Source organism: Sinocyclocheilus rhinocerous, unplaced genomic scaffold, assembly GCF_001515625.1.
Source record: "Sinocyclocheilus rhinocerous isolate Xijiao unplaced genomic scaffold, SAMN03320098_v1.1 scaffold2516, whole genome shotgun sequence".
Classification (NCBI taxonomy): Eukaryota; Metazoa; Chordata; class Actinopteri; order Cypriniformes; family Cyprinidae; genus Sinocyclocheilus; species Sinocyclocheilus rhinocerous.
In genome coordinates, this window is record NW_015639821.1 from 413,252 (window position 1) to 428,767 (window position 15,516).

Consider the following 15,516-nt stretch of genomic DNA (forward strand, 5'->3'; position numbering starts at 1 on the left):
TCTAAATAAATACAACTATTAAATATCTTAATTATAATATAATATATAAACATATTAATAAATTACTGAAATAATATTTTCATTTACTTAAAGTTGAAATACAAAAATGACTAAAACTTAAATAAAAATGAATTTAAAAAAATGGAAAAACTATTAAAACCCATAAAGCACAGCTAAAACCTGAACTAAAATTAATGGAAAAATGGAAAATATAAAAATAAAAACTAATTCAAAATATTAATTAAATATTTTAATTATAATATTAAATGTTAATAAATTACTGAAATAATATATATATATTTTTCAGTTTGTTGCCGAGGCAACGTTTCTAATTTTCATTTAGTTTAAGTTGAAGTACTAAAATGACTAAAATAATAGAAACTAAAACATTAAATTAATTATTTATTCATTAGAAAAATAAATATATTCATTAAATAAATTATTAATTAAATATTCAAATATTAATATGTACTATAAATAGTATATTAATGATACTAAAATAACACTGTATGAAGGTGAGTACATAATAATACATTTCAATTCTATTTTTGGAGGAAATATTGCTTTGAAAAGTTGTGCAAACCTTTGAAAAGTTGTCCTTCATGAATCTGTCCTCTCTTCGCTGCCTTGAGTTTCTGTTCAGACTGTAAACGCAGCTCTCTCGGGCTGCACTGAGCGATGGACTGGGATCCGTACGGCTCTCCTGCATGACCTTTGACATCTCGCTGACCTTTAGTGACCTTTTTACTCTCCACTGGACTCCTCCAGTTCTCCGACCCATGAAGGAACTCTGGGAGGAAGCAGATGATCGTCTGAGGATTCTTCACACTGTCTCAGCCACGCCGGGTACTTTAGCTCAGGAACGCTGGTCATCCCGGAAAAATACATCTCGGGTTTCTGGCTGGTCATCCAGCGCGGGAGATGATTGGATCTGGGCGTGTCGGGTGGATGCGTCCGATTGGCTGGCAGGATGTTGGGGGGAGGAGCTTGACCGTGTGACTGCAAACCGCCCATCATTATATCGTCCACAGAGAGGGATGTCCTGCTCACCGGTGGAACGGGACGCCGCATACAGTGTTTATGAGCCAGAACGGGCCGTAAGTGCGACCCGGAGCTACAGTTGAAGCTCAATCCCAACGGAAAGCTCCCAGAGCGGGAGAGGAGGGCCGAGGTGCGGGTCACGGGGAGAGAGCCGTCATTTGGGAGAGCCAGCAGGTCGTCAGTGGCCATACTGAGCCGATCCGAGTCTCTGTTCCGGACGGGAATGTTTAAGAAGATCAGCTCTTCATCCGTCAAACTCGTCTTCAGTACTGCACTTGTCAAAGCACATAAAAACACGGGACGTTATGCATGAGATCATGTCAATTTAGTGCTGCTGTTAAAACTATACAAATACAGTTCTGTTGATTGAAATAAAATAAAACATCTAAAAAAATTATCATCATTTATTAATAAAGAAATAGTGTTATTACAATAGTAATATTTCTTAAAAGACATAAAAAAACTAAAACAACAACAACACAACAAAATTACTAATACTTTAAATTAAAATAAAGAGGAAAATATTAATAAATAATAATAATACAGTGTTAATAAATAATAAATTAAATATTAATTATGCTAAACACTGTTAAACAGGGTTTTTATAGTTAACTAAAACCATAAAAAATATTTGTCCTTTACCTGAAATAAAAGTTAATTTTATTTTATATTTCTTATTTTATTTCAGCTAGTTGCCAAGGCAATATTTATTATTTTCATTTAGCTTTTTACTTCTTTTTTTTTTTTTAGTAATTATTTTGTTTGTACTATCAAAACTTAAATTGACAGAAGTAGAATCTATATTGTACTATATAGACATATTTACAAAAAGAATAAAACTGAAAACAAAATTACTAAAAGTTTAACTAAAATTAAAATGGAAAAAAAAAATTCTAAAAACAAAAATGATTTCAAAATATGAATTAAAACTATAATAGTATCTATTATTTTAACTAATATTCCAGATTAAATAGAGTTTCTCACAGCTGTCTGTGGTGATCGAGTTTATGCTGTACATAACCTAGTCCTAGAATATTCCTTAAAACATGAATTAATTTGCATTAATGTAACGAAATCCTTCTGATTTACCGTCTCTGTTTCTGGGATGAGGTTTGTTACTCTCTCTGGGCAGCTGAAGTTTCCCCGTCGTTGTGTCAGAGCCCCGCAGACTCCTCTGGAAGTCAGTGATGTACGCATCCAGCGCCTCTGAGGCAGAAGCGTAGTGTTTGTCCCTGTATTTGATGCTGGGGACGGGCTCCGGGTGTAAGGAGCTCTGCAGGAGTCCTGATGTGGCCAGCAGTGATGTGACGCTCGACTCAGGAGACATCAGACCGTCTTCAGACGCTCGACTCATAGCGCTCTGCAAAAACACATACACTTACATTAATATGTCATTAACACACATTATGCATTTTATAATCCGGGGTTCTCGCGCCTTTTGACCAATGAAAGCATGCATAATAGTTGCATGACATTTGTAATAATAAAAAAAATATTAAAAAAAAAAGAGTAATAATTTTAAAAAAATCAACAAATGAAAGCATGTATAATAGTTGCATGACATTTGTAATAATAACAAAAATATTAAAAAAAAAAGTAATAATTTAAAAAAAATCAACAAATGAAAGCATGTATAATAGTTGCATGACATTTGTAATAATAAAAAAAATATTTAAAAAAAAGAGTAATAATAAAAAAAAAATCAACAAATGAAAGCATGTATAATAGTTGCATGACATTTGTAATAATAACAAAAATATTAAAAAAAAAAGTAATAATTTAAAAAAAATCAACAAATGAAAGCATGTATAATAGTTGCATGACATTTGTAATAATAACAAAAATATTAAAAAAAAAAGTAATAATTTAAAAAAAATCAACAAATGAAAGCATGTATAATAGTTGCATGACATTTGTAATAATAACAAAAATATTAAAAAAAAAAGTAATAATTTAAAAAAAATCAACAAATGAAAGCATGTATAATAGTTGCATGACATTTGTAATAATAAAAAAAGTCAACAAATGAATGTTTAAAAGTTGCATGAAATTTCTAGTAATAAAAACAATGAAATAAAAATAGTAAGAATAAATAAATAAAAAATAAGCTTAATATAAATAAATAAATGTATTAAAACAAATTAAAAAATTGATTAAAATAAATAAAAAAATAACTAAATAAAACACCTACCAGTACAGTATTATAATTAATAGAATGTAAAGTAGTAAAAACTAAATATTTTCCAAATAATATTTTACATATATCTATAATATTAATTTCCGCAGTATAATTAGGTAGTTATACATAAAAATACATAGCTGTCTTTTAAATTTTAGAATGGGATGATAATATTTTGGGGTCTGTAGCATCTAAAAAATTGCATTAACTAATTATAACCAATATTTAATAGTTTAGTAAGATTATTAAAAGGTTTTTCAATTCTTTAACACCTTTAGGTTCATATGTTTGTCCAATGTATAAAATATATAATGTATAAAAGTTGCATCACATTTCTAGCTATGAAAATAGCAATAATACAAAAATAATTAAATAAAAAAAATAATAATTTTCAACCAATGAAAGTATGTGTAAAAGTTGCAGGACATTTCTATAACTATGAACTCGACGGCGAATGTTTTGAATCGGTTTTAACTCACTTTACTAACGTTACAGGTGAATTTACAGAACAGAAACTCACCTGATGAATCCAGCGCAGATCACGAACTGAAAGTTAAGTTAAATTAAAGTAAAGGTGATTAGAAGAATCCGTACAAACACACGTCTGCAAAACATCCAACACAAAACTGAAGTCACTCAGACAACCGCCAGCGGCTCTGCGCATGCGCACCGAGTCACGCGACCTTCTCTACATGTTCTATGCTCGCTAGCTGCTCCACTCAGACGAGCTCATGCGAACTGCGCATGCGCACCGGATCACATGACCTCAAAAGGTTCTACGCTCATTAGCTGCTCCACTCAAACTATATCAGCGAAATGGTCTGGATTTTGTAAACAACCCGAAATGATTGATTTATCTCCTACAGACTTTCAAAATCACGTTAAACATGTATATTTGACAGGAAAGCGGTGGTTAAAATTGATCTACGTTACAATAATTCAGGTGAATGTGGAGACTAATGAGTGAGGCTTCTGTCGAAACGAAACTAATGAGTGAGGAGTCTCGTGAACATCCACAGGTCAAAAATGAAGGAATAATGTTATAAAAGTTCATGACTCATGAGTGGGCGACGGCTCTTTCATTTCTCGCTAGAAATAAAATAAGATAAGATGGTAAACATCGCGAAACGACTCTCAATAAGGGCGTGCCGCAAATCGACCAGGTTCACTGGAACAGTAATAATTTATAATAATAGCTGTTTTAATTCTTTACTATGTATTTGCAATTTAAAAGTCATAAAAATGTATTATTCGAGTGTAATTTATTGATTCCGTTTACCGCGCTGTCACGTGATGCCCGTTACTTTTCTCAGCGCTGTCTGGTTACCCGCCTCTGGTTACAGCGTTAATATACGTCTTTTTTGTACAGAATGAAATAGCGTATTTTCTTTTGCATGGCATGTAATAATCTTTTGCATTCGTATTTTTAAATGATTATACTTTCCAGAGTATACATGCGTTCTAATAAGACGAAACCGATCGTGTGTTTTGAATGGGTTTCTATGGAGGATTGTCTGAGCGAGCCGTCGAGCGCCCCCTGCAGGAATATATCAGTGTTTTATTTCTCACACTGTGTGCTGCGGAGTTCCTGACTCATGTAAACACTCTCAGTCCAGTTCAGCTGCTGTGTCTTTGTCCTTCTCTGTCCGAACCGAACCGGATCATGCTGCTCCGCTCGTGCTGTGTTTACGGCGCAGGAATCCTCTGCGTTCTGCTGTTAATCGCCGGGATCGCGATGGCTTTGGCGCAGGTCTTCCAGAAGCTCATAAACAACAGAATAAAGGAGGTCAGCGAGTGTCTTCAAATGTGTTTTTCATATCATATTTATGTTGTGTTCATCATATGCTGTGACTGTCTATGTGTAGTTTGTCTATATGCAGCAGAGAGATATAATATATACAATTTTATTATATTATAATGTCTTAGTATATTGTATAATATTATTATATCTATTATTATTATTATTCTCCTCACATAATATTATGAACCCTTAATATACACCATTTTCATTTGCCATGGTATTTACATTATGGAATTGCCATGGTACATGTTCAAAATATTTTTTCTAGCATTATTATGAAATTTCATTTTATACAGTTTAAAGATTATACTATATAATGTTTTATATCAGTAACAAATATATATGTAAAATTGTAGTATGTATTATAATGTAATATAATTTATTATATTAGAATAACATATATAATATTATATAAATGAAACATTATTATTATTATTATTTTCAACTCATATAATATTACCATCATGATACCATGATTGTAATATTATGAAACATTAATGTACACCATAATCATTTACCATTTGTATTTTTTAGAGCATTTTATTTACGCTCTATTTATGGGAATGCCATGGTACATGTTCAAAATAATTTTTAAATATTTTCTAGCCTCATTTTGAAATTTCTTTTTATACAGTTTAGATTACAGATTAAATGTTATTATGCTTTATTATAATCAAACATATATGTAGTATTATAGTATGTATTATAACATATGTTTTACTGTATTATCATATTATATAATAATATTACATAAATCAAGCATTATTAGTAATAGTAGTATTTTCAATTCACATAATATTAGCATAATGATATCACAATTCTAATATTATGAAATGGTAATATACTCTATATTCATTCACCATGATATTTACATTCTGTTTGTGGAAATGCTATGGTATATGTTCAAAATATGGTATTTTTATTATAACCAGCCTTAATATTATGAAATTTCATTTTATACAGTTGACTGAGTTTAGATTAAAGATTGTTTAAAAGAATATTGACACAATTAAACCGCTTTATGTATACTAATATGATATGAATTAATATCATATTCATATGCCATATGCTTCTTCAAGGAGAGAAATTATTTAATGATACCATGTCCAGAAAACACTTTTTTTTTAAAATTGTTATTGTTATTATTTTTATTATTGTTATTGTCATTTGCACAGATTTTTTATAAATGTACACTTGATATGAAATATAAATATATGAAATTATGAAGTTTATGTGTTTTTTTATGTGTTTCTCTTCCTAAATTGTTGTAGAAACCATGAGTTTGTAAATATAACTTTGGTCATTTCTATCCACAATTCACTTTCCCTTACAGCAAGTAGTTCTGGAAAATGGAACGGAGGCATTTTCGGTGTGGCGAAACCCACCGCCGCCGGTTTACATGCAGTTTTACTTCTTTAATCTGACCAATCCTGCAGAGGTTCTGGAAGGAGACAAACCCTTCGTCCAGCAGATCGGCCCGTACACGTACAGGTCAGTGATGCCGCTAAAAACATGCTCGTAATGTTTTCCTCTCGATGTGTGACGGACGGGAAAGCAATTCACATGACTGTGTTTTTGCTGAAGCTTTCTCTTGATGACGCATCAGATGCTCTTGTGTTCCTGAAAACCATGGAACACTTTAGGGCTTCTGTATTTGTTTTTCTGAAGCCACAAAGGAAACCCTTGAAACCACAGCAATCTGTCTAAGAGACTTAAAACTGCTTAGAACTTAAAACGGCTTTAAACTTCAAGTTTTAAAAATTAAAACGGCTTTCAAAACGCTTTTAAAAATGCTTTCAAACTTAAAACTGCTTTTAAAAACTGCTTCAAACTTAAAACTGTTTCAAACTTCAAGCTTTTAAAACTTAAAACTGCTTTTACAACTGCTTTAAACTTAAAACTGCTTTCAAAAACTGCTTCAGACTTAAAACTACATTAAACTTTAAGCTTTTAAAACGTAAAACTTTTTTTTAAAACTGCTTTAAACTTAAAACTGCTTTTAAAAACTGCTTCAAACTTAAAACTGCTTTCGAAATGGTTTCAAACTTAAAACTGCTTTTAAAACTTCTTCAACCTTAAAATTGCTTTTAAAACTGCTTCAAACTTTAATCCACTTTTAAAACTGTTTCAAACTTAAAACTGCTTTCAAAAACTGCTTCAAACCGCTTTAAGCTTAAAACTGCTTTTAAAAACTGCTTCAAACTTAAAACTGCTTTCGAAATGGTTTCAAACTTAAAACTGCTTTTAAAACTTCTTCAACCTTAAAATTGCTTTTAAAACTGCTTCAAACTTTAAACCACTTTTAAAACTGCTTCAAACTTAAAATTGCTTTCAAAAACTGCTTCAAACTGCTTTAAACTTAAAACGGCTTTTAAAAACTGCTTCAAACTTAAAACTGTTTCAAACTTCAAGCTTTTAAAACTTAAAACTGCTTTTACAACTGCTTTAAACTTAAAACTGCTTTCAAAAACTGCTTCAGACTTAAAACTACATTAAACTTTAAGCTTTTAAAACTTAAAACTTTTTTTAAAACTGCTTCAAACTTAAAATTGCTTTCAAAAACTGCTTCAAACTGCTTTAAACTTAAAACGGCTTTTAAAAACTGCTTCAAACTTAAAACTGCTTTCGAAATGGTTTCAAACTTAAAACTGCTTTTAAAACTTCTTCAACCTTAAAATTGCTTTTAAAACTGCTTCAAACTTTAAACCACTTTTAAAACTGCTTCAAACTTAAAATTGCTTTCAAAAACTGCTTCAAACTGCTTTAAACTTAAAACTGCTTTTAAAAACTGCTTCAAAATTGCTTTTAAAACTACTTCTAAATTTAAATCACTTTTAAAACTGTTTTCAACTTAAAACTGCTTTCAAAAACTGCTTCAAACTGCTTTTAAAAACTGCTTCAAACTTAAAACTGCTTTCCAAATGGTTTCAAACTTAAAACTGCTTTTAAAACTTCTTCAACCTTAAAATTGCTTTTAAAACTGCTTCAAACTTAAAACTGCTTTCAAAAACGTTTCAAACTTAAAACTGCTTTTAAAACTTCTTCAACCTTAAAATTGCTTTTAAAACTGTTTCAAACTTTAAACTGCTTCAAAACTGCTACATCAAACCACTTTTTGCTGCAGTTTTCTCTTGCACAAGTTTGACGACACATCAGATGCTCTGTGCTCTTTAAAACCACGTAACGCCTTAGTGCTTCAGATCTTAGTATTTATTTATCCTGAATCACATGATCTGTTGTTTTGTCAATGTTATTTCCATAAGTCAATAAGAACCACATTGGTGTTTCCTCATTCAGGGAGTATCGGCCGAAGGAGGAAGTGAAATTTATGGACAACGGAACCAGAGTGGCGGCTGTCAATCCAAAGACGTACGTGTTTGAGCCCAACATGTCACGGGGATCTGAGGATGACATCGTCCGAACGGTCGACATCCCTGTTGTGGTGAGATCGCGATCTCTGACCTACTAAAACCACTGGCAAATGAGATGTTAAATGGGTGAATCTCATGAAAGCATGTCACATTTCACCCTAAAATCGAAATAAGAAATGATGTGTTGCATAAAGAAATGAAGTCTGAGAAGAGATTATTCAAAGTTTATGTGTTTATTTTTGACTTCAGACCGCGATGGAGAAATTCAAAGATACCCTCTTGGTCAGTCGCATTATCTCTGACGTGATGAAAGCAAAGGGCATCGGCTTGTTCAGGACGTTCAGAGTCGGTGACCTGCTGTGGGGTTATGAAGATCCGCTGCTCAAAGAACTCAAACAGTTTGTGTCGGATGACCACTTTGGACTTTTCTACAAGGTTAGCAGCACTGGTGTCAATCATCACTAGTGCTTAATGTGATCAAACCCCTGACACTAAATACTAAAGCTGAGTCATTTTGCAGTGCTTGTGCTTCAGACATGAATGATTCAAATCATGCGTCTTGTTTGTGAATCATCATTGGAGCACAAAACCAGTCTTAAGTGTCAATTTTTCGAAATTGAGATTTATACATTATCTGAAAGCTGAATAAATGAGCTTCCCATTGATGTATGGTTTGTTAGGATCGGACAATATTTGAGATACAACTATTTGAAAATCTGGAATCTGAGGGTGCAAAAAAAATCAAAATATTGAGAAAATCGCCTTTAAAATTGTCCAAATGAAGTTCTTAGCAATGCATATTACTAATCAAACATTAAGTTTTGATATATTTACGGTAGGAAATTTACAAAATATCTTCATGGAACATGATCTTTACTTAATATCCTAATGATTTTTGTCATAAAAGAAAAATTGATAATTTTGACCCATATAATGTATTGTTGGCTATTGCTACAAATATACCCCAGCGACTTAACACTGCTTTTGTGCTCCAGGGTCACATTTGAGGTTTGTGGCATCAGTCACTTTGGCTGATTATTAGGTTCAGCTTCAGAAAACAAATGATCAATGATTATTAAATGATTAAAATGATCAGTAGTGACTGTAAATGCATATCTAATGTTACAAAAGATTTATATTTCAAATAAATGCTGTTCTTTTGAACTTTCTATTCATCTGTGAATCCTGAAAAATAAAATGTATCACAGTTTCCACAAAAATATTGTGCAGCACGACTGTGTTCAACATTGATAATAATCAGAAATGTTTCTTGAGCAGCAAATCAGCATATTAGAATGATTTCTGAAGATCATGTGACACTGAAGACTGGAGTAATGATGCTGAAAATCACAGGAATAAATTACAGTTTAACAGATATTCACTTAGAAAACAGCTATTTTAAATTGCAATAATATTTCACAGTATTACTGGATTTGATCAAATAAATGCAGCCTTGGTGAGCAGAAGAGAGACTTTTCAAAAACATAAATAAATGATCTGCATCAGCTGTTGAAGTTTCAATGCTAGTCGATGGTTCATATGATCAGTTCAACGCACGTCTGTTAATTGTCTTTTTGTACATGTGTTTCATTCTCATGTCAATGACTGTGTTTCAGAAAAATGGCACTGATGACGGTGATTATATTTTCTTCACGGGGAAGCAGAATTATCAGGACTTTGCTCGTATAGACGAGTGGAACGGACAGAGGTAAAATCAGCAGAAAACTCACCGTCTCGTTTTATCTCTAGAAGATTAATGAATGGATTTAGAAGGAGCTGCACAATCAGCATGTGCTCAGAGAAGTTTGAATTATGGATTATTTGTTCTCTTTGTCAGTGCATTGAACTGGTGGAGTACAGAAGAGTGTAACATGATCAACGGCACCGATGGAGCGTCTTTCCATCCGATCATCACAAAAACAGAGAAACTCTATATATTCTCTTCTGATCTGTGCAGGTGAGATCATTTAAATGCACTGTTCTGTGCTGCTAATGGATCTGAATTTCACTTAAAAAAAGGCAAGGATGCATTAAATTGATCAAAAGTGGCAATAAAGACGTTTATAATGTTCTTTTGAACTTTCTTTTCAATCCTGAAAAATAAAATGTATCACAGTTTCCACAAAAATATTGTGCAGCACGACTGTGTTCAACATTGATAATAATCAGAAATGTTTCTTGAGCAGCAAATCAGCATATTAGAATGATTTCTGAAGATCATGTGACACTGAAGACTGGAGTAATGATGCTGAAAATACAGCTGCGCATCACAGAAATACATTACATTTCACCAGATATTCACATAGAAAACAGTTATTTTATATTGTAAAAATATTTAACTGTTTTTACTGTATTTTTGATCAAATAAATGCAGCCTTGATGAGCAAAAAATTATTTTTTTTAAATCTTGCTGAACCTTTTGAACAATACTGTATGTTATGATAATTTGATGAATGTTACTATATGATGTATGTATAATCTTACATTATTAATACATGGTAATATTAACTTTATTATCTTTAAAAAAAAATATTTGATCATATTCACATTCAATTTGCATGAATAAGAATAGACGTATTTTATTATGGTCATTTTTATTTTGTGTTTTCTAAAAGTGATAATAATAGTTCCTGAGTCACTGATTAAAGGTTTAGTTTAGAATTGCTCTTATTGATTCAGTACTGATCATATTGGGTCTGAATTGGGTGCGTTATCAGTATCAGAAAACGCTTATGTGTGACCAAGCGCTTTTCCTAAAAGAGTGTTTTTTGCTTCAGATCACATACTGTATGTGTGATTCGTCATGCTGCTCTCCGTGGATGTTTATTTAGGGTCTAAATCAGGCCTCCAAACAAGCAAAACTATTCAGCAGTTCACTGAAGTGATTGTCAAACTTAAAAACATGTTACATCACAGTAAAAGAAACCATTCTTCAGCCAGAACCATTTGATTAATGGTTAAATCTGAGAAGTACACAAATCTGCTTTTCAGAATCGGATTCATTGCTTGTTTTACTCAAATGTATCAGAAGACAATCAGTCCTAATTAAATCAGTGTGTAATATCAGTGTGTGTTTTATGCATGTTTGTGTTGACAGGTCTACATATGCCCAGTACGAGTCTGACGTGAGCGTACGAGGGGTTCCCGGTTTCCGTTTTGTCCCACCCAGCGAGGTTTTCGCTAATCTTACGATTAACCCAGATAACGCAGGCTTCTGCGTGCCGGCTGGGAACTGTCTCGGCTCCGGCCTCCTCAACGCCAGCGTCTGCAAAGAAGGTCAGTGAGAGTCTGAATGCTGTTTGTCACCGTACAGACGCCGGGACGTCCCGCTAACGTGTGTGTCTCCTCTCAGGTGCGCCCATCATCATGTCCTCCCCTCATTTCTACCAGGCAGACAACAAATTCGTCCAGGATGTGCTCGGGATGAATCCCAACAAGGAGGAGCATGAGACGGTCATTGACGTCAACCCGGTATGTCTGTATAATCACATATAAACCTGCTGGAAAGGTCTTGACCAGTTGACCAGAAACACATTTTATTCTCCTCACTGAAAGCAAAATGCTGCATGAAGCTGTAAAATCACAGCCAGTCAGAATGCATTTGATGGTTATGCTTTTTCATGCACTTGCATGTTTCCAAGTAGAGAATTTCCAACTCACTATTTGGAAAAGTGCAACATAATGGCAATCATGTGACTCTTTATTGTGCAGACACTCTCTCTGCACCCAGAATCACCTGTTTATCTAACATTAGCAGTGATAAAAGAGTAAATGATCCTCTCAGTTGATAAATATACACCTGCGTAACATGCATTTGTGTCATTGTACATAATCTTCAAGCATCAGACAACAGAACTCTGTCGTGTTCAGATGTGAGAGATACAAGCACATCTCATTGGTGATTTTGGATCTACAATCTAAATCGTGTGTCACTCGTTGCGGTTGCAGGTTCAGATGATAACACAGATTAACAAGGAAGTGGAAGTTCATTAGTACATTAGTGATTGACACACTTTCAGTTTCCATCCATCGTCACAGCTACACGATTCAAAACAACCGGTGATGAGAATCCAGTCAAGAAATATCTATGTTGCAAAAGCCAAGGTTTCCCAAACTTTTTTGTTGCACCCCTTTTTCCTATATGTGACCCTGGTCCACAAAACCAGTCAGTCATAAGGCTCAATTTTTATACAGCTGAATAAATTAGCTTTCCATTGATGTATGGTTTGTTAGGATAGGACAATATTTGGCCGAGATACAACTATTTACGTGTAAATAATGAGTATAGCGTGTATATAACGTGTAAATAATGAGTATAGTGTGCATATGAGTATAACGTGTAAATAATGAGTATAGTGTGCATATAATGTGTATAGTGTGTATATAATGTATATAGTGTACGTATAATGAGTATAGTGTGTATATGAGTATAGTGTGCAGATAATGAGTATAGTGTGCATATAATGTGTATAGTGTGTATATAATGTATATAGTGTACGTATAATGAGTATAGTGTGTATATGAGTATAGTGTGCAGATAATGAGTATAGTGTGCATATAATGTGTATAGAGTGTCTATAATGTATATAGTGTATGCATGAGTATAGTGTGCAGATAATGAGTATAGTGTGTATATAATGAGTAGATAATGAGTAGTGTGCCTGTAATGTGTATATGAGTATAGTCTGCATATAGTGTGAATATAATGAGTATAGTGTGTATATGAGTATACTGTGTAAATAATGTATAGTGTGTATTTATCTGCACTGCCATAAGAGGGCGTCAGTGCACTACACTCAGCTTCAGGTCTGCAGTAATATTGATGCAGTTTCATTATAAAACTCAGGTTTCTGGCTGATTGTAATACTACAGATCCAGAGCGAGTGAATGAATGAATAACAGCATCTGTATTTCATTATTTACTGACAGAACAAACACACATTTTACGCTTGTGTCTGAGTCACTCTCTGATAAAGCAGGTGATGTCAGGATGATGTTATCTGATTTCCCAGCTAGTCCAGACGCGTCCCACTTCCCGGCAGGTAGTTAGTAATTCAACCGGTGGCTGTTTTGGTTATTTTGTGTGGTGGATGTTTGTTTAGTTTATAATCAAAGAGTCTCTACAAACCCAAAAGACTGCAGACATTTGATAAAATCAAACATTTTTGCATTCATTCGACCACTAGTTTCTTCCAGGAGCATGTTAAATAACTGCACATGTGTGTTTGATAAGTGCTTTCGCTGCGGGATAGGGATCTACACGGATCAGCAGGATAAAGTTTACTGTGGGTGTGTGTTTTATGGTGTTTGTGTATGGTGTTGGAACAGATTCAGGTGCTCGTTCTACCTTATAAAACTGTGCTACAGTAACGGTATCAGATGGTAATACCACCACGTACCATGGTACTGAATGATATATATTGTTAATGTATTTGATTTCTACTGAAGGATAGAGGTTAGAGTCAGGCTTTTGTTATGTGCATCTGACAGGAATCTCTTCTGTTGCTGGGAAGGTGTGTGGTGCTTTATGCAATGTTTTCTCATGTCGGTTCCCATCATTTTTGTGTTTGAGCTTCAAATGGGTTGCAGATGTTCTGTAGGACACACACACACACCCCTCCGGATTCATTCTTAGATAAGCTAATATGTTTGAGTGTTAACATACTTTTCACATCAGAATCCAACCAGGAAATATCTATTTTGTAAAAGCCAATCTAACACCGTTTTAAAGTTTTGTTTACCTTAAGTTCACATGAAATAAAAACAAACTTTATTTACTTTCTTCGTGCATGCTCCTAGTCTTGTGAATAATTCATCAGCATATGATAATCTAAAGAAAAAATATGTTTGTCTTAGTAGGGATAGGGAACATTTAATAGGGAATTTTTCCATCAGCTGGACCCTTTAAAGCTAAAATATTTTCTTGAAGCCCCCCTGAGATTTTAAGTTAATATTTCGATCATTCACATTTTTCAGTTTTCTAATGTAAGTTAGTAAATGTAAGTTATCTAAATTGTACACTGTTATGATTTTATTCGTTTTTAGTTTGCTTTATTTTAAATTTATGTTTTGTTTTGAGATAATTTGTGATTGTTTTATACTATTGATAGCACTTGTTTTTAACAGTAAGAAAAAACAATTCTGCATATAGTCCAAAACATTCGAAAACCCCCTAATTTAACTTGTAGTATAGTGTGTATATAATGAGTATAGTGTGTGTATAATGAGTATATTGTTCATATATTGTACATATATTGAGTATCGTGTGTATATAATGAGTATTATGTGCATATAATGTGCATAAAATGAGTATAGTGTGCATATAATGAGTATTATGTGCATATAATGTGCATAAAATGAGTATAGTGTGCATATAGTGTTGTATATAATGAGTATAGTGTGCAAATAGTGTGTATATAATGAGTATAGTGTGCATATAGTGTTGTATATAATGAGTATAGTGTGCAAATAGTGTGTATATAATGAGTATAGTGTGCATATAGTGTGTATATAATGAGTATAGTGTGCATATAGTGTGTATATAATGAGTATAGTGTGCATATAGTGTGTATATAATGAGTATAGTGTGCATATAGTGTGTATATAATGAGTATAGTGTGCATATAGTGTGTATATAATGAGTATAGTGTGCATATAGTGTGTATATAATGAGTATAGTGTGCATATAGTGTGTATATAATGAGTATAGTGTGCATATAGTGTGTATATAATGAGTATAGTGTGCATATAGTGTGTATATAATGAGTATAGTGTGCATATAGTGTGTATATAATGAGTATAGTGTGCATATAGTGTGTATATAATGAGTATAGTGTGCATATAGTGTGTATATAATGAGTATAGTGTGCATATAATGAGTATAGTGTGTATATAATGTGCATAAAATGAGTATAGTGTGCATATAATGAGTATTATGTGCATATAATGTGCATAAAATGAGTATAGTGTGCATATAATGAGTATTATGTGCATATAATGTGCATAAAATGAGTATAGTGTGCATATAGTGTTGTATATAATGAGTATAGTGTGCAAATAGTGTGTATATAATGAGTATAGTGTGCATATAATGAGTATAGTGTGTATATAATGAGTATAGTGTG

At 32.9% G+C, this 15,516-nt stretch overlaps 2 protein-coding genes across 2 annotated transcripts in view; one reads left to right on the plus strand and one right to left on the minus strand.

Moving 5' to 3' along the window:
- Positions 1–3,897, minus strand: part of LOC107752175 (lung adenoma susceptibility protein 2-like) — a 4,668-nt gene extending 771 nt beyond the window's left edge. The window contains exons 1-3 of the mRNA XM_016568066.1: positions 3,741–3,897; positions 2,131–2,401; positions 584–1,310 (exon numbers count right to left, since the gene is read on the minus strand). Of these exons, the coding sequence (XP_016423552.1) occupies positions 745–1,310; positions 2,131–2,395 (831 nt within the window). The 5' untranslated portion in view covers positions 2,396–2,401; positions 3,741–3,897 and the 3' untranslated portion in view covers positions 584–744. The remainder of the gene's footprint in view (positions 1–583; positions 1,311–2,130; positions 2,402–3,740) is intronic.
- An 882-nt stretch (positions 3,898–4,779) lies between these two features.
- Positions 4,780–15,516, plus strand: part of LOC107752179 (lysosome membrane protein 2-like) — a 17,435-nt gene continuing 6,698 nt past the window's right edge. Inside the window, exons 1-8 of the mRNA XM_016568074.1 lie at positions 4,780–5,006; positions 6,355–6,512; positions 8,319–8,463; positions 8,642–8,827; positions 10,009–10,100; positions 10,230–10,349; positions 11,490–11,668; positions 11,745–11,863. Coding sequence (XP_016423560.1) covers positions 4,884–5,006; positions 6,355–6,512; positions 8,319–8,463; positions 8,642–8,827; positions 10,009–10,100; positions 10,230–10,349; positions 11,490–11,668; positions 11,745–11,863 — 1,122 coding nt within the window. The 5' untranslated portion in view covers positions 4,780–4,883. The remainder of the gene's footprint in view (positions 5,007–6,354; positions 6,513–8,318; positions 8,464–8,641; positions 8,828–10,008; positions 10,101–10,229; positions 10,350–11,489; positions 11,669–11,744; positions 11,864–15,516) is intronic.